At 40.2% G+C, this 26,278-nt stretch overlaps 1 protein-coding gene across 3 annotated transcripts in view; it reads right to left on the bottom strand.

Annotated features, from left to right (window-relative positions):
* Positions 1-26,278, bottom strand: part of LOC144683504 (membrane cofactor protein-like) — a 50,851-nt gene that overhangs the window by 22,629 nt on the left and 1,944 nt on the right. For all 3 annotated transcript variants that reach the window (XM_078546569.1, XM_078546570.1, XM_078546571.1), the window contains exons 2-9: positions 23,000-23,200; positions 20,260-20,356; positions 17,186-17,259; positions 13,781-13,966; positions 11,978-12,160; positions 10,645-10,827; positions 4,862-4,958; positions 9-82 (exon numbers count right to left, since the gene is read on the bottom strand). In XM_078546569.1, coding sequence (XP_078402695.1) covers positions 9-82; positions 4,862-4,958; positions 10,645-10,827; positions 11,978-12,160; positions 13,781-13,966; positions 17,186-17,259; positions 20,260-20,356; positions 23,000-23,200 — 1,095 coding nt within the window. The remainder of the gene's footprint in view (positions 1-8; positions 83-4,861; positions 4,959-10,644; positions 10,828-11,977; positions 12,161-13,780; positions 13,967-17,185; positions 17,260-20,259; positions 20,357-22,999; positions 23,201-26,278) is intronic.

The raw sequence follows: 26,278 nt of genomic DNA, 5'->3' as shown, positions 1-26,278 counted from the left end.
AATTGTACCTTCACATGTTGGGACCTGGCCATCCCAACCATCAGCTTTACACAACCGGTAGTTGCTACCCACCATCCGGTATCTAGATAAAAGAAAACAGTTTAGTTTGGAAAAACCAAAGCAACAATTACCAATTGCAGTATTAGGCTGTGAACTCAAGTTAGTGCAACACTGATACAGCACCCTGATCAGGTAAGAAATCTAATGGTTTTAGTAGATACAAGTGCTGAAACTAATAATTGTAAACAATAAAGGCAAACAACGTATTAGCCGAGGAGCAGAATACAAATCAAAGCAAGTTGGATTGTTCCTTGTGAGATCTATTATGGGGTATGGTGTGCTGTTCTGCTCAGTTGGTCATAGGAAGAATATTAGTGTAACTTGGCTCAATATGCTGACTCAGTTTAAATAAAGCATTTTGGTGAATCATCAATAAACTTCTAATACTGTTCAGATTTCGGCAGCTACACATTAAATGTCTCCACTTCGAAATTGTGTCAGGAAATCCAACTGGCAGGTATTTAAACAGTTACAATGCATCTTCACAACTCAAACTTCCCACAATTAGCAACAAATGGGCAATGCCGTTTAATGCTAATTGCTGGTTCCTCTCTGTTAGCCAAACCACCAACCATGCTAATATTATTACCACCAACTCCCATAAGCCCTTACCTTGCGTATTAACCTTTTATCGAATGCCTTTTGGAAATCCAAGTATACTATACCTACTAGTTCCATCCTTATACAACTCCAACAAAACTGTCAAGCACGATTTCCCATTTGCAAAAACCATGCTCATTCTTTCTGATCATACAATGATTTTCATTCAAGTGCAATCTGTTTTCTTCATAATTTATTTTAGCTTTCCAGACAATTGATGTCAGGCTGACTGAGCTGTAATTCTCAGTTTTCTCTCCCCCTCCTTTCTTGAATAACTGTGTTACATTTGCTAACTTCGAATGCACTAGGAACCATTCTTAAAACTAAGGAATTTTGGAAAATTATGCCCAGTACAACAGTTATCTCTGTAACTATCTCTTTTAGAACCTTAGGATGCAGGCCAGCAGGTCCTGGGTTTGTCAGCTTTTGGTCCCATAAGTTTCTCTAATACTTTTCCTCTGCTATTAATTTCCTTAAATTCCTCACTTAATAGTCCTTTGGTTACCATCTATTTCTGGTATGTAATTTGTGTCCTCTACACTGAAAACAGACACAATATTTCTTCAATGTCTATGCCATTTCCTCATTCCCCATGAAAATTTATCATGTCTCTGCCTCTAAGGGACCAATGCTTACTTTAGCTACTTTTTTAATAAACTTGTTCTTATCCAGGAATATAAAAATGAATTGTGTTTTGGAAAGGTAGACTGGATGAAGCAATAACTTCACCTGTCTAAAATATTAGGCCAGAATTTGTTGCCAAAATAGCGGAGTTTAATGCGCACGCATGCATGCACACACAAAAAAGTATAAATCACCCAACTTGTGGCAAAAAGGGGACACCCCAGGAATTGCAGATCACAAGTCGCTGACAATTTTCTTCGTTTTGCCATTAGTCTCACCAAAATAACAGCTCACACCCCCCAACCTCCATTAGGTTAAAAAAAGACTGCATTTTCACATTAATTGTCAATTAAACTTGGCGCAGGAAGTTAAGACTGGTACTTAACGATTCAAGTACCTAAGGATGAAATTTATGTTTCTACAATGCAATTGCATTATTAGTAAAGGAGTTGGTTACTGCAGTAAGGAGAGATGATATCTTGGAGGGGGCATCGAATGAAGCTTTGTGGGCAGAGCTTAGGAATAAAAAAGCTTAGGAACATTGTTAGGTGTTTATTATAGACCCCCAGTTAGTCAGCGGGAAATTGAGGAGCAAATATGTGCACAATTTGCGGAGGTGTGTAAAAACAACAATAGGGTAATTATATTAGGTGATTTCAACTTTCCCAACATTAATGGGATAGACATAGTGTTAAGGGCTTGGATGGAGTGGATTTCTTGAAATGTGTACTGGAGAACTTTTTAGGTCAATATGTAGAGGGTCCAACAAGGGACGGCGCAGTGCTGGACTAATTCTGGGGAATGAAGCCGGACAGATGGCTGAAGTGGTGTTAGGGAAGCATTTTAGTGACAGCGACCGCAACACGGTACAGTTTAAGTTTGTTATGGATAAAGAAATAGACAAGTTGCAAAAAAATATTTTGGATTGGGGGGGGCGGAGAAGAGTGGATTTTAGTAAAATAAGGCAGGATCTGGCAAAGGTATACTGGGAACAGCTACTTGTGGAGAAATCTACAGAGGAGCAGTGGGAGGTGTTCAAAAGGAAATGGGGAGGGTACAGGCTCAACATGTTCTCTCTAGGGTGATAGGAAGGAGTAACAAGCCCAGAGAACCATGGACAACCAGAGATATTCAGGTTATGATGAGAAGGAAAAGAGAGGCTTTTAGCAGGTAGAAGGGAAGCAATCAGTGGAGGCATTAGTGGAGTACAGAAAGTGCAGGGTGGAGCTTAAGAAAGCAATTAGGAGAGCAAAGAGGGGATATGAGAAAGATCTGGCTGGTAAAAGTAGGGAAAATCCCAAGATATTCTATAAGTATATCAATGGGAAGAACCAGGGAAAGAGTAGGGCCCATAAAGGACCAAGGGGGCAATCTATGGGTGGAGCCAGATGACATCGCTAGAGTGTTGAATGAATACTTCACATCCGTCTTCATCCAAGAGAATGAGGATGAAGGTATCGAACTCGGGGAGAGAGACTGCAAGGTTCTTGAGCAAATTGATATAGGGAGTGACAAAGTATTGGAGGTGTTGGCAGGCTTAAAAGTGGACAAATCTCCAGGTCCAGATGATTTGTGTCCCAGACTGCTAAGGGAGGCAAGGGAGGAGATTGCAGGGGCTCTGACCCAAATTTTTAATTCCTCTCTGGCCACGGGGGAGGTGCCAGAGGACTGGAGAACAGCTAATGTGGTTCCGCTATTTAAGAAGGGTTGTAGAGATAAGCCAGTGAGTCTCACGTCAGTGGTAGGGAAACTATTGGAGAAAATTCTGAAAGGGAGAATCTATCTCCACTTGGAGAGGCAAGGTTTGATCAGGGATAGTCAGCATGGCTTCGTCAGAGGGAGGTCATGCCTAACAAATTTGACTGAATTTTTTGAGGAGGTGACCAGGAGTGTAGATGAGGTTAGTGCAGTTGATGTAGTTTATATGGATTTCAGCAAAGCCTTTGACAAGATCTAACATGGGAGACTTAGAAAGAAAGCAAATGCGCATGGGATACAGAGTAATTTAATAAGGTGGATTCAAAATTGGCTTAGTTGTAGGAGACAGAGGGTGATGACAGAAGGATGCTTTAGTGACTGGAAGCCAGTGTCCAGTGGCGTACCACAGGGATCTGTGCTCGGTCCCCTATTATTTGTCATTTATATAAACGGCATAGATGACTGTGTGGGGGGTAGGATTAGTAAGTTTGCGGATGACACAAAAATTGGCCGAGTGGTTAACAGTGAGGTTGAATGTCTTGGGCTACAGGAAGATATAGACGGGATGGCCAAAAAGGGCAGATAAGTGGCAGATGGAATTTAACCCTGAAAAGTGTGAGGTGATACACTTTGGAAGGAGTAATTTGACAAGGAAGTATTCAATGAATGGCATGACGCTGGGAAGTTCTGAGGAACAAAGGGACCTTGGAGTGTGTGCCCATAGATCTCTGAAGGCGGAGGGGCATGTTAGTGGGGTGGTGAAAAAGGCATATGGGACACAGGCCTCTATCAATCGAGGCATAGATTACAAAAGTAGGGAGGTCATGTTGGAGTTGTATAGAGCCTTGGTGAGGCCACAGCTGGAGTAGTGTGTGCAGTTCTGGTCGCCACATTATAGGAAGGATGTGATTGCACTGGAGGGGCTGCAGAGGAGATTCACCAGGATGTTGCCTGGATTGAAACATTTAAGTTATGAAGAGAGGCTGGATAGACTTGGGTTGTTTTCTTTGGAGGAGAGAAGACTGAGGGGCGACCTGATTGAGGTATACAAGATTTTGAGGGGCATGAACAGGCTGGATGGGGAGCAGCTGTTCCCCTTAGTTGAAGGGTCAGTCACAAGGGGACATAAGTTCAAGGTGAGGGGCAGGAGGTTTAGGGGGGGATGTGAGGAAAAACGCTTTTACCCAGAGGGTGACGACGGTCTGGAATGCACTGCCTGGGAGGGTGGTGGAGGCGAGTTGCCTCACATCCTTTAAAAAGTACATTCAAGGTTAAGGGCCAAGTCCTGGTAAATGGGATTAGGTAGGTAGGTTAGGTGTTTCTCACGTGTCGGTGCAGACTCGATGGGCCAAAGGGCCTCTTCTGCACTGTGATTCTGTGAATGACAGTGAACACCTGTCTCAGAAAGGGAACAAAAGTGGTGGAGTCTCATCCTACAGGTAGTAAATTGTTGTTTGTGATTTTATTTTTTATTATTTTACCTTTTTTCCATATTTTTCTGTCCAAATCTAATATTTTTTCCCTCTCTTTATTTCTCTTTCACTATCTGATTTAACTCTAATCCATCCTATTTCCTTCTCGGTCATTTTTCTGATTCCGTCTTAATCCTTTAATCTCATTATTTAAGGGGATGGATTGTTGGTCTCAACATTCAAAGTCAAAGATGCCCTTTTCTCCTGCCATGCCATTATCAGCATGCACTTCTAGCAACTTGCAGTACAAAAAATTTGAGCTGAAAGGTGAGGAGAAAAAAAATGTAACTAACAGGGCACTGTGGGACGTCCCACTCCAGCAAGTTCTGAGTCATTAGTTTTCTGATTACTTGATAATGTCCTCAAAGAGCTTCACCAAAATCAGTTTTACCTCATTCAACACTCACCCTGTGTTACAATAAAAAGTAGCTTTAGTTTGAAAAGTAGTATTTGGTGTCTCATAATATCCATTCAATATCTCTCCTGGATTACCACAATTCCTTGCTACACAGAGAAAAAAATGGAAAATGGTAAGGGTATTGCAAAAAACAAGATCTCCAGTAGCACTTATATAAAGGCCGGGATTTTTCGGCCCCATCGCGGGCGGGACCCACCGCGGACGAGGCGGTGCCCTGGACAGAAGTCCATTGACTTGTGGAGGGACTGGAAGATCCCAGCGGCAGGTGGGTGCAGAAAATCCCAGCCAAAATTTTTCAACATCGGATCCTCTCAATTTTAGCTGTCCCTCATTCACAAGACAAGATTTTGGTTAAGGCAAAAATGATGGCAAGGCATATATTAAATTTTCTCTAACTGTGCAATACCTTGCAGTGGTATTGCTTAGGCTTTAATCTATCTATTCATGTTCAAAAGTAATCATTACCAGCAGTTCCTAAACATAACAGTAAAGATCTAGCTTTACTGCTTCATTAAACATTCTAGTATTTTCTAACAGACTGATCAGGCTCAGCAAATTTCCGATCAGATTTTAAGCATCATTAGGCAACATGTAACGAAAGCAAGCTGGTGTCTTAATTAAGCATTCCAATAGACAATGTGTGTCCAAGTCCAACAGGTTTATGTGGTGTGAAGAGCGTTAGCATGCTTTTCACTTTTGTGTGCTACTTTGCTTGAAATGTGAAAAATAGAGCTAAATGTACAAGTCTCTCCCTGTCAGTACATAGCCCCTCCATTGGCAAGTTCTTAGCTATGCCTCCTCATGGCGACACACGGAAACTGAACCCCTCACAGCCAAAGGCTAAAGCTTAAAGAGGATCTCAGAGGAGGCCTGGCCCCCACACATGCAGCCTGCAGACCCACAGGCATGTGGACACCTCTGGACCCTAGAACCAAACTCCCAGCTATGGGCGGATAGCTCCACTGCCTTGTGGATACCTCAGGAAAGTTGAAGGCTAAGGGAATAAATCCTGCCGATAAATCTGGAGTGGAGCCCAAAGGCACACTGATGTCAAATTCTTTCTGGCAACCCCTGCAATCAAGCTGGTGCCAAACATAGTGCTTTCCATTTCTCTGGACTCAACTGGGTGATTGAGAGAGCCACACTAACTTGGGCAACCCAGGGTTTCTATAAATTTTGCCCAGACTTGTGCCCTGTAGAAGACACTTCACCTTCAAAGCAAAGCACTGGGACAACACAGGAGACAGCAGTTACAAGTGATAAACCTACGCTGACTGGTGTAGGGGTGTTACAGGCTGTCTCCAGCAGTGGTAGAGGCCATCAAGTCCCACTGGTCAGCTAATGCCTATCTCAAGTTGGGCATGCCCTGACTAGCAAGGTGCTGACCTGCTACAGTACATCTACTTCAATGGGTGCTTGGAGCTTAAAGTCTCTGCTCAACAAGTGGACAGAATCCATCACACCAGGTAAAAGAAAGTAACAAATGAAAAGAAAGGAGATGCCAACTCTTCAATTGGCAAGCTGGAACATCAGGACCATGTGCACAGAGTTGACAAGATGGCCTGCAGCTGGTTGATAATGCATGCCAGGCAATGTCACATGAGTAGGGACATGTTATAAATGAAATTTAAAATTTTTTATTTTTATCTGATGTTAGAAACCTCATCCTGCCCATGGATGAGGTTTCCAAAATAATGCAAAGGCCACTTGGCCTTTTTGCTTGCCCGCCAAATGTAAGGTTGGACGAGCAGCGAAAAATAAGGTTGGACAGGCAGCAAAAAATTTGTTTCAAATACTTTGCTAATGGCCTTAATAGGCCTCTTAATTGTTGGCAGGCATGCTGCCAACCGAGATATCGCGCAACTGTGCATTGATGTCAGGAAGCTCGCCTGACGTCAACTCGTGTCATTTTACGCTCGAGCGGGTCAGGTGCGCGCCCACCGCCCACTGTTTTAAGCTGCCAGGTCTGTTCTGAATCTATCCCATTTAGAGCAATAGTAGTGGCACACAACGCAATGGAGATTATCCTCAGTGTGGAAGCAGGGCTTTGTTGCCCCACAGACTCTGTGGTGGTTACCCCTAGCAATACTGTAATGGATAGATCAACTAAGTGAAGGCAATAAGTGATGAGCAAAACTAAGTTTTCTTGCCTATGTTTCATTAGCTATCATGTTAAATTCTATTTCTCACTCAGCAGGACTATAACAGTTATTCAGTGTTTCAACCCAGAACACCAAACTAACTCAGGCTATGTTGTTGTTGCTCTAATCTTCTCATTCTGAAGGCAGGGCCACTGATCTCAATGTTCACACGTTCCTTTGCTGATTGGATAGTCACATGATGCTTGCAACATACTATTGACCTTTCAATCCTACAACCAGTAGAATTATTAGAAAGTACTGATGTAGTGTTAGTGGAGGATCATATGTAGGCACGGATGTTTCAGTCTCTACTCTGGTACCTACAATAGTATTTGAAATTCATGCTGCTTTGGTGCCATGTTTCATGCTGAATTCACTCAAAGATGTTTACAGCACAGAAGGAGGCCATTCGGCCCATCGTGTCTGTGCCAGTCAACAAACGTCTGACTACACTAATCCCATTTTCCAGCGCTTGGCCCGTAGCCTTGGAGGCTATGGCAACGCAAGTGAATATCTAAATGCTTAAATGTTACCAGAGTTTCTGACACAACCACTCTTTCTGGCAGTGAGTTCCAGACTCCCACCACCCTCTGGGTGAAAGGTTTTCTCAACTCCCTTCTTAGCCTTCTACCTCTTACCTTAAATCTATGCCCCCCCAGTTATTGACCTGTCTATTAATGGAAAAAGTTCCTTCCTATCCACTCTATTCCCTCATAATCTTCTGCACCTCTATCAGGTCCCCTCTCAACCTTCGCTGCTCCAAGGAAAACAACCCCAGCCTATCCAATCTTTCCTCATAGCTCAGACCCTCAGCATCCTGGTAAATCTCCTCTGCACCCTCTCCAGTGCAATCACATCCTACCTATAATGCAGTGACCAGAACTGCATGTAGTACTCCAGTTGTGGCCTAACCAGCGTTTTATGCAGTTCCAGCATAACCTCCCTGCTCTTGTATTCTATGCCTTGGCTAATAAAGGCAAGTATCCCATATGCCTTCTTAACCACCTTATCTACCTGCCTTGCTATCTTCAGGGATCTGTGGATAGGCACACCAAAGTCTCTCTGATCTTCAGTACTTTCCAGGGTCCTACCATTCATAATGTAATCCCTTGCTTTGTTAGCCCTCCCCAAGTGCATGACCTCATACTTTTCTGCATTAAATTCCATTTGCCACTGCTCTACCCACTTGACCAGTCCATTGATATCCTCCTGCAGTTTACGGCTGTCCTCCTCATTATTTACCACCCTACCAATTTTCGTGTCATCCACAAACTTCTTGATCATACCCCCTACATTTAAGTCCAAATCATTTATGTACATCACAGACAGCAAGGCCCCAGCACCGAGCCCTGCAGAATCCCATTGGAAACAGACTTCAAGTCACAGAAACATCCCTCTACCATCACCTTCTGCTTTCTGCTGCTTAGCCAATTTTGGATCCAATATGCCACTTTGCCTTGGGTCCCATGGGCTCTTACTTTCTTCACCAGTCTGCCATGAGGGACCTTCTCAAAAGCCTTGCTAAAGTCCATGTAGACCACATCAAAGGCATTACCCTCATCAACACTTTTGGTTACCTCCTCAAAAAATTCAATCAAATTTGTCAAACATGACCTTCCCTTAACAAATCTATGCTGACTATCACTTAATCATCCATGTTTCTCCCAAGTGCAGATATATCCTGTCCCTCAGGATTCCTTCTTGTAACTTCCCCACTGCCTACGTTCCTTCTGCCTTCCAGACTCACTTACTAGCGTTTTAACTTCTAATTCCATCTCAGCTTCTCTCCTCACTGAACTACTATTCAGGATCCCATCCCCTAGCCAATTTAGTTTAAATCCGCCCCAACAGCATTAGCAAACCTCCCCGCAAGGATGTCGGTCCTGTTCCTGTTCAGATATAACCCGTCCATCTTGTACAGGTCCCACCTCCCCCAGAAATGGTCCCAATGCCCCAGGAATCTAAAGCCCTCCCTCCTGCACCATCTCTCCAGCCATGCATTCATCTGCTCTATCCTTCTGTTCCTATACTCACTACTGCATGGCACTGGGAGTAATCCAGAGATTACTACCTTTGAAGTCCTGCTTTTCAATTTCCTACCTAACTCCTTAAAGTCTGCTGGCAGGACCTCATTTCGCTTTCTTCCTTTGTCATTGGTCCCAACATGGACCACGACCTCTGGCTGTTCACCCTCCCCCTTCAGAATGCCCTGCAGCCGTTCCGTGACATTCTTGACCCTGGCACCCGGAAGGCAACATACCATCCTGGAGTCAAGTGTATGGTCGCAGAAGCGCCTGTCTACTCCCTTCACTAATGAATCCTTGACCATGATTGCCCTTCCACACTTCTTCCTCCTCCCACCAAGCAACTGGAGCACCCACAGTGTCATGGCCTTGGCTCTGGTTGGCCTCCACAGAGGAACTGTCACTCTCACCGTTTTCCAAGACTGAGAAATGGTTTGCGAGCAAGATGCACTCAGGGGATTCCCTCACTACCTGCCTGGTCCCCTTCTTCTGTCTGGCAGTTACCTATTCCCTCTCTGCTTGCACTTCCTTCAGCTGCAAGGTGACCATGTCCTGAAACATGCTATCCATGAACCTCTGAGTCTCGTGAAAGCACCGTAGCGACCCCAGCTGTTGCTCAAGCTCCAAAACCTGGAGCTCGAGTTGCTCCAGTCGGAGGCACCTCCTGCACACGGTCATCCAGATCGCCAGGAGCGTCTAGGATTTCCCACATAGCGCAAGATGTGCAAATCATGGGAATGAGCTCCCCAGACATATTTTAACTAAATAGAATATGGACCTTTGCTTTTATTTTACCCTTACTCCTACTTGAGTGAAGACTAGATGCTAGATCCTCTAGACTAGATCCTCTAGGTGCTGCTGACTGCCTGTCCCAGGATCCTCCTCTCACATTCTCCTTTGTTTCAGATAGTTTAGGTTCATCTGTAGCATAAAATTTCAAGAAAATTTTATCTAAATGTGCAGTATGAGGAAAATCTATGCCCAGCAATTTGTCATCTGATCCTGGATGGGAGCAGAAGAGGGAGTCATCGCAAACCTAAGAATTGTTACAAACATGTTTTATATTTGATCATCATATAACATTAAACAAACCGAAAAATTCTACAGTTCACTTTTTAAAACTTTCTATCGGAGTGAAGAGTAAAAAGCACATGAATGTAAACTACCTCAAAAAATCCACCTCAGATATTAACCAACAGACTTGAGGTTAAGTTCACACAACTTATTGTATTTCTACCTTCAATGTAAGCACTTTTATGATACTGCCAGAAAATGTATCTGCTCCATAACTAAGTACTGGCTTCATCGTATAAAACGAGGGTTTTTGGAAATTAGACGATAGCACTGTGCTTTTCAAGGCGTTGTTAAAAGGCCGATGAAAATTCAGTAAATTAATTGAAGTACAAGATGGACTTTAGCCCCTAGTTTCTAGTGTGTGTTGGAATTCAGGATTCATTTTTCATTTAGATTAGTATTTCCAGTCTATTTCTTAAGCAGTTAATACTTAAATGCAAATTAGATACTTCTTTTCCAGAAAACAACATTTCAAGACTTGAGTAATTTGAGACATGTAACAAGTGCAGCATACTCCAGAAACGGTTACTCACGTTTGCAAGTAGGTGGTCCTGGTATAAACATATTGCCTTCTTTACATTCAATCACACTCTTGCCAACTATTTCAAAACCTTCATTACAAACATAGCTGATTGTCTCCTGATATCCATATGTAGGTCCAAATCCTGCCTCTATGCTGCCATTTGCAGGCATTTCAGGGCGTTGACATTCAACAGCTACCAAAAAATCAATGCATTAGTTTCAACTCTTCTTCTGATACTACCAGAGAATTTATCTGCCCCACAATTGAGTACAGATCCCATCATATAAAATGGATTCTGGATAGTGGAAATTAGAAGATAAAATACACACTAACAAGATCTTTAAAAAAGCATAAATCCAATCACAATGCAGCGACTGGGTTGGAGTACATGATAGTTATTTCTAGTTCCTATTTTTTGTGTGTGGCTGTTGGAATTCAGGATTCAATTTTCATTCCAATCAGCATTACCTCCAGTCTGCTTCTTAAGCAGTTAGCATTGATTCATTCAAATGCAAGTTAGATAAACTCCTTTTAGAAAATATCACTTTGAGATTCAGTGAATAATTTGAGACACAATGTGGTAAATGCAGTATGCTTGGGAGGAAAAAGATACATTTTCACCTACGGTTTCTAAAGCTCGCCATCACTGGCGTTTTCACTGTGTTATATTGTAATTGATAAAGACTGATTGCTGTGATTAGTCACAAATATTATTGTATCACGAGCCTCAGGATAGATGAACTAGATGCACTTCGTTTTTTTTGTCCAGTTATTTCTATGTTCCCAAGTTAATAATGCTGCTCCAGTGTCTTCGTTCATTAACAAATTGTGAAGTTCATTGGTGATAGGTAGCAGATTTGACCCTTATGTTGACAGAATAGGTTTATAGCAAACTAGTGAGGCTGGACCTGTCAAACATTGCTGCAATATATCAAAATAACTGCTCCTTCTGAACCATGGGGTCAATAGCATCAATTCTCTTATCTGAAGACAGAAAAATACCTTTCCACAGAAAACAAAGGGCTTTACTTTTCAAACCCTTTTCCTACAGAAGTAATTATAATTCTCTATTTGCAAGATGCTCTGTTTTCCACACTGTGAAAATTTATGGAATATTCTTTACCGATCCTCTAGTACTTTAAATGAACATAGAAGCACTAAATTTCACTTGTTAAAAACTCTACAGGACTGAAGAGGATCAAAAAAGCAGCATATCAATCTCAACCATGAAAAATCCACTTCATATTTATAACTGCGACAGACTTGAGGGAATGTTCACCCCACAACTCCACTTCTTTTGATTTTATCCTGAATTCAAGAAATTTCAAGAAATGGTTACTCACGTTTGCAGGTAGGTGGTTCTGGTACAAACATATTGTTTTCTTTACATTCAATCACACTCTTGCCAACCATTTCAAAACTTTCATTACAAATGTAGCTGATCGTCTCCCGATATTTGTATGTCGGTCCAAATCCTTCCTCTATTTTGCCGTTTGCAGGCAGTTCAGGACGTTGACATTCAACAACTGCCAAAAAAGGTAACGCATTAGCTCCACTAGGTAACTGACTGCTCTTATAATATTGCCAAAAATGTTATCTGTATCACAACTGAGCACTGTATCGATGCTAAAAAATGGGTGTGTGGAAACCTTTGATAAAAAATATTTTGTGCTTTTCAAGGCCTTGGCATTAAATACCAATCAAAATGAAGCGAGTGACTTTGACTACTAGATGGCTTAACAAATCCCCAATTCGTTTTGTGCTTGCTGAAATCTAGGATTCACTTTTCATTTAGATCAGCTTCTCCTCCAGTCTACTTCTTAGCATTCTTGAAATAATTTTACCTATGACTAATGTTGGGTTAATGGATTTAATATTGTCTGGGTCAGATTTATCACATTTGATACATGTGCTATTTTTACTGGCTTTCAATTTTAGAGAACTTTTCCAGTACAAAACTAATTTTTCAGAGATCAAGCCAGTGCTCCACAAAACTTCTCCTTAGGATATATCTATTCGACTTAGAGGATGTGTTAGATTTTCATTCACTCAAGTTATCAAATACTTCCAACTCCACCTTCAAAATTCTTTGAATTATTAATTTTACTACTATAATCCAACTGAATCTAATATTACACAGCTTAATAAATGGCATTCATTAACAAATTGTGAAGTTCATTGGTCATAGGTGGCAGGTTTGACTCTTATGTTGACAAAATAGGTTTACAGCAAACTAGTGAGATTGGGCCTGTCACACATTGCTGTAATATGTCAAAAGAACTGCTCCTACTGAACTATGGGGTCAACAGCACCAATTCTCTTATCTGAAGACAGAATAAGTGTCAAACTTGTGAATTATCACCTTCTGATTAAATTCTGATTAAGTTTCAAAAAATAAAAAGCATCAAGCTTTCCAACCTGAATGATTTTACAAAGGTTCACATTTGTGAAAAGAATGTTGTTTTTATCTGCATATATAATTACTCCAGCCAGTAACAAGATGACCAAGCAAAACTATTATTGCCATTTCAACCGTCCCTATCTGATTATATGGCTCTGCAGAACATCGTGTCTTAAAAAGAATAATATCTTCCAAATCCATCTGGATGACAGTATTTTTGTTTGCGCTTGGGAGATGAAGCGCTGAACAAATGAAATGCCTCATTAACAGCTTGTGCTGTTCTGCTACCTCAAATGAGCATGGCTGATTCAGAAACTGAATACAAAAATATCCTAACCTCCAGCTTTACCATTCATTCCCATGATGTCAAATGTGAGTATTACAGTAATAAAGTATAATGTATCCATACATTTCTAAAATAAATTATTTGTTAGAAAGTGTTCTAGAGCAAGTCCAACCTAACTGGTGCTAGGTAAAACTGCAGCATGCTGGCTACAGAATAGATTCAAACTGAAAATAATTGGGGACATGCAAGGTGTTGCACAAAGAGAAATGCTTGAAAATGCACTTACTTTTGAACACCCTTAACTTTTCGGTTACATCTCAATAACTATGTCTTCATCAAGCCTATTCAGTCATTTTCAAGCACAGGGTTAAGTGGCAACACTTACAGAATCACCACCTGAAGCTGTGCATCTAAATCTTAAGATACAAATCAATTTACAGGAGACAAAAAGTTCTATACCTTTGCATGTAGGTGGGTCATTATCCCATTCTCCAGTCTCTGTACAAATAAGTTTTTCTGCACCAATCAATGAATTGCCATTATTACAAGAATACGTAGCAATCATTGCATATTCCCAGTGATCTCCATAGCGTGGTGATGGAGTTGTCCCATTCATAATAGGTGGAAGATCACCACATGTAATGGCTGGGGGTGGGGGAAGAAATATAATTAATGTTCTGAATAACCAGTAAAATTAAAACTTTACTTTCAGTTTTTTTTTTCAGTTCAGAGGCACAACAGACTGCTGAATCAACAATGCAGCATGGACCAACCCCACCTCGTCGCCCTGATCCCAACTGGACATTTTCTAGGGAAGTAGGAGAAGGGAATACAATTTCTTTCATATTGGAATAGTGACAATTGGATTATCAGAAAACTGTCCATGAATTGGCTCCTGATATTTGCAATGCAAGAAACTCGTAGACCTAGTTTTTATTTATTTGGGTCCATGAACCTATCTCTGAACAAGCCAGCTGTCCTTAATGGTGTAAATGCCAACAGCCAGATTAGGGATGCCAGAATTAAAATTAAAACACTGATATAAAAAATAGAAACACAGAAGTGAAGCTCAACCTTGACCAACATTGAGTTAATTGCCTGCCTCTTGAAGTACAGCAAATATCCCAGAAAAACAACTCCAAATGACACACCAAACAATGGCAGCTTAGAACTAGCTCCACCCAGTCAGGCAGGCTTAAAATTGGTTCACACATCTTTTTAAAAGCTCATGTTAACTATCCCTACAAAACATACAGGAAATTGGACTTTATGATCAGCCAGGTTGTATGCAATTAAATATTTTGGACAGAAGGTTTGCACATGCATTAGACTCAAGAATATAATGTATTTCTAACCTGCATTAAAAGTGATAGGAAGTGTGAATTAACCCAACCACTCCTTGGGTACTTGTATATCTGAATTCATTGAACAAGCATATGCTGGGCCATGGGGTTTTAATAGAGGAATACATTATATAACAGATCACGATTTACCTAAGGGAGGAATTATCCAGATTGCCTAATTAGCTTTTTCCTATGAAAATAGCTACAAAGGAATGAGGCTCAAATTTCGCTGACATCAAGTTAGCTGCCTGCCTCTTGGGGTATAGCACATAACACAGAATTTTAATGGCACAGGAGGCGGCCATCCGGCGCATCGTATCTGCACCGGCTCTCCAAAGGAGTACTACGACCTAGTGCCATTTCCCTGCCTTTTCTCCATACCCATTATTTCTATTCAAATAATCATCTAATGCCCTCTTGAATGCCTCCACCATACTTCTAGGTGGTGCATTTCAGGCCCAAACCACATGTTGTATGAAAAGGTTTTTTCTCATGTCACATTTGCTTCTTTTGCAAATCACTTTAAATCTGTGCCCTATCGTTCTTGATCCTTTTACGAACAGCTTCTCCCTATCTACTCTGTCCAGCCCCCTCATGATTTTGAAAATCTCTATCAAATCTCCTCTTAGCCTTCTTATCACCAAGGAGAACAGTCCCAACCCCTCCAATCTATCGTCTTAACTGAAGTTTCTCATCCCTGGAACCATTCTTGTAAACTATCTCAGGATTGCAACTCCAAATTAACACATGATGCAAGCTTGGAACCAAGTAAGCTCTCTGTGGCAATCCGATACTCAAACTAATCAAGTTGGCAATCCACTAGCAGTTTTACAATGAATTGGTGGGTGATGCCCTCAGAAGATGCTAGTGTGGCAAGGCTTAAGAACATCATAGGAGCAGGAAAATCTAGGATAATCAGTATCTGTGAAATTCTCTTGTTCAAAGATGTAAGACATCACATATAAATTCCTAATAATATGAATCACTGAATCTGTGATCAATTATCTTTCTATACTGTGAGCTATCAAAGTTATCTTGCCAACTTTTTCTTTTACAAAAGCAAAATAGCGCAGATGCTGGAAATCTGAATTTAATAGAAAATGCTGGAAACAGTCAGCAGGTCAGGTAGCATTCGTGGAGAGGAATACAGTTAATGTTTCAGGTGACCCTTTTTTTCTGTTTGGCAGAGTTCATATCTTAATAATGGATGTTCTTGCTCAGTTACTACACCTTATCAAATGTTTGTGAAAACCTTGCACGTGATACCAACAACCCAAATGTGCTGACTTTCCCCATGACATGTAATACAATAAAAGTAAAATGCTGTGGATTCTGGAAATCTGAAATAAAAACAGGAAGTGATGGAAAAACTCAGCAGAGCTAGCAGTATCTGTGAAGAAACAAACAGTTAATATTCGAATCGATGACTCTTATTCCCCATGATACATGGTGGGGTTCAAAATCATGAGGTTTCTGGACAGAAACTGTTCCCATTGGTAGAAGGGTCGAGAACCAGAGACATTGATTTCAGTTGAAGCACAAAAGAACCAAAGATGACATGAGGAAAAACTGTTCTTTTAAATGCAGTAAATGATTAGGATCTGGAATGCACTGCCTGAGTGTGGTGAAGGTGAATTCAATCATGCTTTTCAAAGTTGGATAATCACCTGAAGAGAAAAAATTTGCAGGATGACAAGGAAAAGGGAGGCATGTGGGACTAGCTGAGTTGTCTTTTCAGAGGGCAGACAAAGACAAAATGGGTTCAATGGCCTCCTCCTGTGCTATTACTATTACATGACATTCAAAAGCTGAATTGCATAATCATTCAGGTTATTTTTGGTCCTGAAGTATAATAAAGGTACAAGATTGGAGGTTAAAAGAATTTTTCACCCTGCAGAACAATGGAAATATGTACTAGACCTTCAGCAAATGTGTTATCATATGTGAATTAACTTCAAATTGAGCTGTTTGCATGACTAAGCAGAGACAATAATTCATGAAGATCAAGAACTCCTGTGCTACTAGGACGTGGTAAATTATGCAAGAAAGTAGATGCTCAGGGCAGAATAATGGAGGTGTGGGTGTTGTCATCATGGGCCCCGAGAAACTACTCTTGCCATCTGCCACTGACCCTATCAATATTTGTACATCAGGGAGGTCCAGTGAGCTCCAAGTCTTCAGCAGATTAAGCAAGTGTCTCCAGCTTCTATAACATGAGCACTCGCTAATGCCAAACAAACCCGTCTCTCCCAGCGCCATGCTGAAGTGGCAAAGGCTCAATTAAGAATCATAGGGTTGAAAGGTGATAGATTCTAGCTGAAATTAATTCTTTCATGTCCCCAGGCCCTTTGCAAAGAAAGCAACTTTAAAGTTTTAAAAATCTCCAAGACAAGATCAGAACTTGGTCTCACCAGGCACAAACATTTACACTGATCATAGGCAGGATTCCTCAAAAGGCCAAACATGATATGCTTTGTTGAAATGCAAATCAGCTATCCAAGGAAAATGGAACTTAATTTACCTTCACATGTTGGTACTTGGCCATCCCAACCATCAGCTTTACATATTCGAAAGCTTCTACCCACCATCTGGTATCTAGATAAAGGAAAACAAGTTACTACAGAAAAAACCAATTAATAGGCAATGAGCTTGCAGCTAAATGCAACAGTGATACAACAACCTGATCCGAAAAAAATAATGGTTTTACTGGATACAAGACTTGAAATTAGTACAACTGTACAGAAAATAAAATGAAATAATATATCGGCAGAGAAACTGAGTACAAATCAAAGCAAGTTGGATTGTTCCTAGTGCGATCCTTAATGGGTAATCTATTGTTCTGCTCATCTGATAAGGGCCAGTAAGGATAATGATGCAAACTTGGCTCATCATGCTGATTCATCTTAAATGAAGCATTTTTATGATTCAAAGCAAGTTGGATTGTTCCTAAGACAATCCCTAATGGGTACAGTCTACTGTTCTGATCATCTAAAAAATATCAATAAGGATATTGGTGCAAAACTTGGCTCATCATGCAGCCTCATAGCTTAAATGAAGCATTTTTATGATTCAAAGCAAGTTGGATTGTTCCTAAGACAATCCCTAATGGGTACAGTCTACTGTTCTGACCATCTAAAAAATATCAATAAGGATATTGGTGCAAAACTTGGCTCATCATGCAGCCTCATAGCTTAAATGAAGCACTTTTATGAATAAGCAATCAGCAACTTCCAGCACGGAGGCAGATTATCAATTCAGGCATCAACTACAATTAAGTAGCTCCATTTTGTGATATTGCCAGCAAATCCAACTGGAGGTAGGGGCTTGCATAACTTCAACCCAAAATTTCACAACAAAAATGGTCCATATTTAACAATGATTGGCTAGTTAAATTTGGGGACAGAAGCCACAAAACTGCCTACAGTTGACGCTAAGAGAAGCAATCATCTGGGTTTCTGTGAAGAGTTTACAGATCTAGTGCATAAGATTGAGGCAGTGGATGTTACCTACTTGGTTTATGACTTTGATGCCGTTCCACTTAAGTATGATTCATCATGCCTATACGGTAGAAAAAGTGCGAGGCTAAACAGATAACAAAAAAGAGTGGCGGTGCAAAGAAGGTTGAAGAGAGGAAACAGATTGCCAGTGCTTTTTTTAAAAAATAACTTTTTTGAACTGCTGAAAAAGAACAATATATTTCAAGCGATTATGTCTGTTCATAACGCAAAATCAAGTTCCATGCCAATGGCATGAATGAATCTGTGATAATCCAAAGCTAACCTTATAGTTGAGGTCAACAACTAGAGAATGATGAATGGAATTCGATATAGATAAGTGTAAAGGACATGAGATTAGACATAAGCAAGAAAGCAGGTTACATATTAAATGGTAATGTACTTGAGATGCAGCAGGAAGGAGAGCTACATGGTTGTTAAAAATACATCAAATTCAGTGATCACTGTGAAGAAAGCAAAAAGCATTGCAATATATAGCAGAGGGTGTGAAATAAATGCCTATATGATACCACTGTAGCATGCCTTGGTTTGGTCACAACTGGAAAACTGTATTTAATTTTTGTTCCAGTGCTGTAGGAAAGAAGCAGAACACATTGAAGGGGGTCTAGAAAAAAACTGCTGAGGCTAACACAGAAACTTCAGGTCCAGTTGTGAAGAAACTGTTCACTCAATAACTTCACTCCCAAGAGAAAGGAAAGGTGAGGGGGATTTGAGAGTCATCTTTAGGATTGAGAATTGAGTCCAGCAAACTTCTGTCTAGGAAAAGATTTGAGGAATAAGGGACACATTTGAAATAGAGCTGTCAACTTTGATTTGATGTATTCTGCTCCCATGTTTTTGGACCTACAGCTAGCTGCTGGTAATGATTCTGTTATCGCCATTTACACCTCCTCTCGCCCCATCGTTTGTCTCTTGTCGCATTCTCATCCCCTATTGTCTTGTATCATTATCTTTTTTGTCATTTCCTTACCTCTGTACTTGGTTTGAAACTGTTACACACCTAACTTTTGAGTTCTGATGAAAGGTCATTGAATGGAAACATTACCATACTTTCATTCTCCACAGATTTTGCATTACATGACTATTTCCAGAATTTGCTGTTTTTATTTCAGATTTCCAGCATTTTACACCAAACAACTTCCACTAATTCAATGAAATTTTGGCTCTAAGTAACTGTAACTAAAGTTTTAGTACAGTGTTATGACTTTTACAATGTACAGCAAATTACAAAGAAAAAAAAGGAAAGTAGGCCCAAACTAATTCAATATTCAACCTCCCACGCCCCGCTGCTGAAGACAAACTTACAGTGGTGAGTGAGGCTTAGTCCTCAAGAGGACTAAGCCGCTTGACTACTGTAATAAAACACATTTATACAACTGTGTCTATCACATGCTGACATGAACTCACCCTGCCTCTCCCAGTATGTTTTGCACTCCCTTCCTATACCAGTTGCTCTCTCAGGACTCAGTTTCCAGGCAATTCTAGTTGGCCCCGATGCAGTCAGCCTCACAATCAGCAATGAAGCAGCGAGTTCCAAAAACAGGGGAATGGTCCAGCAGGGTTCAGTCATTGTAATGATAAAGGTCACAGACCTGAAATATTAACTTTATTTCTCTCTCCACAGGTGCTGCCAGACCTGCTGCGGATTTTCAGCATTTTCTGTTTTTATTTCAGTCAATGTGACTTCAGTTTCAAGCCACAACAGCCTATAGGATACTGTGCATGCACATGCCATGCATACAAGGAGTTGCGAAAAGCAACATTCAGCAGACCAATGGCCAATTCTGGTAGACTCCTACAAAACTTTTTCTAATTTGACAGTTAAGGGGGCAAAGCTTAGGCATAATTTCCAGGTAATTTGTTTAGAAAAGATCATGGCAACTTTCAATTGGGAAAAGAGTAATATAAGACTGCTAGTTCTTGAATTACTGTAAACATTTGGAGAGAGAGAGACTCGAAAGATCAATATTGTTCTCCTGCCCAAAATATTAATGTAACCAAGTAACTAAAAAGTAAAGAGCATAACCTTTAACCAAAATCATTTCAGCCTCATTCAACAATTAGTAAACCAAATACTTACCCTGTGTTACAATAAAAAGTAATGATACTACCAAAAGTAGCATCTGGTGCTTTGTAATATCCATTCAGTATCTTTCCTGGATTACCACAGTTCCTTGCTACATAGAAAAAGGGAAATGGAGAAAGTACAGTAAGACACCAAGATCTCAAATAGCACTTTTTTTTAAAAAGAAAGTTCATTGACTTTATTGTAAACATGCAAAACTACTATAATATTTTCCAAGATCTGGCTTCCCTCAATTCTGGGATTTAGGGCTAGATTTTCTATCTATTAGCAATCCAAATTTTGGCAAGGCAAATACTAAATTCATTCCAACTGTGCCATTCCATACAGGAGCAAGGCTCAGTCTTCAAACTTCCTATTTACATGTCAAAGCAATCTTTACCAGCAATCCCAAAACACAATGTTAAATATTCAGTTTTTGTTGCTCTTTTAAATTTAAGTATTTTCTGACAGACAGATAAGTATAAAAACACAGAGGGTCAGCAAACTTTACATCAGATCTATATATCACTAGGTAACAGGCAACAAAAGCAAATTGGGGTCTTAATTAAACATTCCAATAAACAATGGGACTGCAATCACTCCCCAAGATAAACTTAATTACTGGGTGACCGCTTTGCAGAACACCTGCGGTCTGTCCACAAGAAAGACCCAAACCTCCCTGTCACTTGCCTTTTTATCACTCCACCCTGTTCTCTTGCCCACATGTCTGTCCTTGGCTTGCTGCATTGTTCCAGTGAAGCCCAACGCAAACTGGAGGAACAGCACCTCATCTTCCGACTAGGCACTTTACAGCCTTCCGGGCTGAATATTGAATTCAACAACTTTAGATCTTAAACTCCCCCTCCCCCCATCCCCACCCCGTTTCTCCCCCCTCCCTTTTTTTTTCAATAATTTATATAGATTCTTCTTTTCCCACCTATTTCCATTATTTTTAAATCTAAAACTAAAACTTTGTTAGTCTTTCCACCCCACCCCCACTAGAGCTGTACCTTGAGTATCCTGCCTTCCATTCTTAATTAGCACTTTTCTTAGATAATATCACCACCTTCAACACCTCTTTGATCCTTTTGTCTGTGACATCTTTTGATTATTTGCTCCTATCACTGCTTGCTTATCTCCACAATCATCCCACCCTCTACTTCTCTCTCCCCCCACCCCCCCCACCTTAGACCAGCTTATATTTCACCTTTCTCCTAACTATACTCAGTTCTGCTGAAGGGTCATGAAGACTCGAAACGTTAACTGATTTCTTCTCCACCGATGCTGCCAGACCTGCTGAGTTTTTCCAGGTAATTCTGTTTTTGTTTTAAACTTATTTAAACGTTCTTTGAGGTTGGGGGGGGGGGGGGGGGGTGCAGTGTGGGGTGGCAGCGGAGCTTAAACTAATGCTTAGGAATTAAATTTAACCATCTAATTTATACCGCTGAATTCTGGCATGAATGGGGAAACTGATACATAGAAAGAAGGGATTTTTTTAAAGCACAGCAAATGAAGAGAAATAAAAAAAAAACAGGTTATTTCTATATCTCTAGTTGTGCAGTAAATAATGCTCAAATAGACAGCTATGTATCCCCTTTAAACCAAATAGCAAGGCCAGAATCACAAGCAAGCAAAGAACTGTTTATTGTGTAAACTGCCTCCTGATGAAAAACAGTGACTCTTAAAGTCACAGGAAAACATAGCCAAATCCTATACCAAACCACTAGGTCAGAGGTCATACATGGAGAATCTTTCAATGCAACTACAATAGATGCCTTAGGTAAAAACCGTAGTTATTCTATGTTAAAGTCAATCAATGATTTTTAAAACACTTTCCTTTCTATTTGATATGAATCTATCATTCCCATTGGTGTGGTTTAACGTGTTTGGTGAAAAAAAAGTCAGGAAGGGGCATATCCAATGTTTTTAATTATATAGAGCATAGATTTATAAGATTTCAAACATGCATAGTAATAAACTTCCTTAATACTCCAATCCCAATCCCTAGATTTAAGAATGGAACTAATTCCTGACACTAAACAATTGACCCAGTTTGAGAAATTACAACTAAGAATCCTCATCACTTGGCTTTTCTTGATCAACAAATGAGCACAAAATTCCAGTATGGCTGCACTAACAGCAGTGATCCAGTTGGGGACACATGACACCGACACATTTCTGGTTGAAGTTTAAAGGATAAAAGGAGTAACAGGGAGGAGGAGGAGGGAGAACCTGATTTAACTAGGAATCATTAAGCATCAGCTTGATGGCTTAATTTACAAATTATCAGCAATAATAAAGATTTGGTGAATTCTGAAGAAAATAGATTATTTTTGAATAATTCATAGGTTCCTCTTTTTAAAAGCACAATTTTATCAGTATGCAACATCAAACAGTTTCTGCAACTGGACAATGTGAAAATAACACACATGCTTGACAATGAGCAAGTAAAATGCCTTGCTTTGTAGGATGACTTTTCATTGGAGAGAGAGACTGCACTCCAAGGAGTTTTAAGGCTGAGGCACTTTTGATACATCGGCTGCTTACGGTTTTGGGCTCACCTAACAGACCAAGGTAAGACACGTATTCCATAGGTAAAGAAGAAATTAACTTCTTTTTACATAGCACTTCATAACTAAGTACGGGAGAGTTACTTACAATTCATGAAACTGTACTTGTTCCAGGAGTTGTTGCTTTCTATGTAAATTAATGGGTACGGAGAAAGAATATAGGAATAAAACTACTTATTACTTACGTTCACAAATGGCCTTTAATGGTGTCCATGTTGAATCTTCATTGCAGGTAACAGATCTTGAATCCTTTAACAGCCCCTTCTTGTATACGTAACCCAAATCACACTTATAAGTAACCTTGGTACCCACACCAAACAAGGTTTCGGGAGTAAATTTTTTAGTTGGGGAGCCATTTTCCAACTGTGGAGGTTTGCTACAGTCACCTTTAAAATAAAAAAAACCCTTAAGCTCATTGTTTCAGCAGAATATACCTTCCCGATAGCTCAAAGACCAATATTTAACTCCAAGATCTCTTCCTCTAAAAAGGTATCTTTCTTTCCACCCAAGTATCAGGCTTCTTAATGTTACTTTGATTTCCTGATATTCTGGTACTTCTTTTGGTCTTGCCCTTCCTTGTATTAGCACAAATATAGTCCCAACTTTTGTTTCTTTACAGGCTATTTAAAAAGTAATGCAAGCATGTAAAAACAAAGTGTGAATCATGAAAATGCAGATGGTTTGCGCAATACATCCAACAGTGCCCAATCACAGAAAGTAGTGACATAAACATAGAAAGTATGGTGGCATAAATATTTAAAATAACATTCAGATAGCAGAGAGAGTAACAGTACATGATGATATTAGGTATTTGTCTGCTAATATCATAAATAGCAACTTCTGGATTGCAGGGTCATTTGTGCACAGCCAAGGTGTCATAAAGACAAGCTACCACAGGCTGCTACCACTGATCTATGAATTACAAGTCTGGTGAAATTTAGAACTGATTCACCAAGAATCCATCAGTTTGTGACCTTATGCACAATATCACTAATGATATACAAAGTAAGTTAAATTTGATCCAAATCATTAGCAACATCCCCTTCAGATTTTGGATGATCTGCTTCTTTTTGTACTGTGAGTGTATGTGAAATATATATATATATAAACACATACATACAGACAGTCACTTGCACGTGTGAGCTGAACAAATCTGATACAGCACAGTATCCAGTAAACTGGATAGGAACTGCTCTATAAAGTGCTTCTCCAAATCCAAAATTTCAAATTTGGGAAAGACGCGGAAATGATAACAGAGAAACGGACCATTGGCCCACTGAGGTAGTGCTCACCCTCCAATTGGAGCTGTCTGGTCGAACCCCATTTCCCCGTTCTTATTCCTATATACTTCATTATTATTCATTCTCAAATGCTGATCTAATTCAATTTCCGTCTAGTATGGAACCTTCCACTAAAAATATTTGCCCTTGGCTTGTCGTGCTACTTCAGTGCCTACTTATTCCCAATTAGTATATATGAAGTGTTTTAACATGCTTGAAAAGTCTTAAACCATGAAATCTTGCCCTTCGATGATTTCCATTAGTCTATGGGAAATTATTCTCTTTTTTAAAAAGTTATCGATCTCCACTATGTTTGGAGCACAATTATTAAACAAATATTGTTTAAATGTTTGAGAATTTTAGCAGGTTATGTTAAATTGTATTATAAAAATACTAGATTCTGATCAGATTATCTAGAGATAGAGGTTCAGGTTTTGCTAGAATGGGCCCCACTAGTTGGACTTGTCCTTGTTGGACACCGACTCCCTCTGACAGTAACCAGTAGTTTCACAGGTCCTGTGGGTGGCTCTGAAAAGAGCTTTTGGATTATTAGATTTACACTTTGTTCATTCTGTGCTAGGATTAGTAGTGCTCACAGTAAGAGGCGAGGCTTTACCTTCTTCTCATTCCAACTCCCAATCTATCCGCTCTCCCTCTGGGGGTAACACAGGGCATGATTTCCCCGAGCTCCACAGCGATCCCCCACCTCTATCTAAACTCTCCTCTCAGTCCTGACTCCATAGTCTCAAGTGAAGGGATAGACAGTAGGTGCAATCAAAACAGCTTCACAAAGGACCCCAAGCCCAGTAGCATTGTGTCTACAGCAACTTTACACTCCAGCAAAACAAACATTTCCAGTAAGTGTGGCTAGCATCATCAGTCTTAACAATGATTGGAGCCAAAGTGAGCCACTTTTAAAAGAAATTCCCATTCTTATACTGGTGCATTTCCAATGGGGTAAAAGATCCCCAGGAACAAAACATGGCACCACACAGGAAACTGAATATTTTATTCTTATTTATAATATTCAAATTACGCAACAGGCCACTGCCCTTTTGATACCTCAGATCAAACTTTGTAATGATAGATCTTGCTAATCTAGCTAAAGTGGCAGAAGGCAAGAAAGGCTACTTCACAATTTGGGGAATTGGATGGAAAAGTTATTGAGTGGAGTGCGTTATGATCCTAAACCAAACCCCAAGGTTTTGGTAAGATCCAGTTAGGGACCAATAATGTTTTGTTCAAAGCAGACAAAGTTTAAGATTCAGGACACTTCTTTGGTGAATAAAGCCACAAGATTCCGCAGGTTTTAGACAAACAAAAAAATAATAAAATGGCAGATGTGACCAAGACAGAGTCCAAGAATTTTTCAACACCTATCCAGGTGCCAATAATGGTGTGAGTCAACCAATCTCAATGAAACTCTAACACAAACAAAAACAGAAAATGCTGGAAAAGCTCAGCAGGTCTAGTAGCATCTGTGGAGAGAGAAACATAGTTAACGTTTTGAGTCCGTATGACCCCTCTTCAGAGCTGAAGAGAAGTGGAAATGTGATTAAATTTATACTGTTTAAGGGGGATGGAGCAGGTGCTGGATAGAAGGTCAGCAATAGGTGGGGACAAAGGAGAGATTGACAAAGATATCATGAACAAAAAGACAAAGGGAGTGTTAAGGGTAGTGGTAAGGGCTAAAAAAGATGCTAATAGTGGCATAGAGGTAAGAAAGCAGCATGTGATAATAGCAGAACAAGGGTAAGCATTGTATGAAAGAACAACATGGAACAAGTAACAGATGGCCTTTTTGGGGATGAGGTGGGGGCTTTGGTGGGGAAAAAATGGGATAGAAGGTGGGATAAAAAAGGGGATGAAACAATGAATAAATGAAAAAAATGAAGTGGATAAAAAATAAAAATGAATGTAGGAAAAAAGGGAATTAAATGGCATGAGGACAAAGGAGAGAGTTCATGGTCTGAAGTTGTTGAACTCAATGTCCTGTATGTCCCACAATGTTAAAGCTGTAAAGTGCCTAATCGGAAGATGAGGTTCCTCCAGTTTGCATTGGGCTTCATTGGAACTTTGCAGCAGGCCAAGGATGGACATGTGGTAATGAGAACAGGATGGCATTTTGAAATGGCAAGCAACAGGAAGGTCGGGGTCTTGCTTGCGGACAGACATTCCTCAATG

Source organism: Cetorhinus maximus, chromosome 8 (genome assembly GCF_964194155.1).
Source record: "Cetorhinus maximus chromosome 8, sCetMax3.hap1.1, whole genome shotgun sequence".
Classification (NCBI taxonomy): Eukaryota; Metazoa; Chordata; class Chondrichthyes; order Lamniformes; family Cetorhinidae; genus Cetorhinus; species Cetorhinus maximus.
Note: the sequence above shows the minus strand (reverse complement) of the source record. Positions and strands in the feature narration are given on the sequence as shown.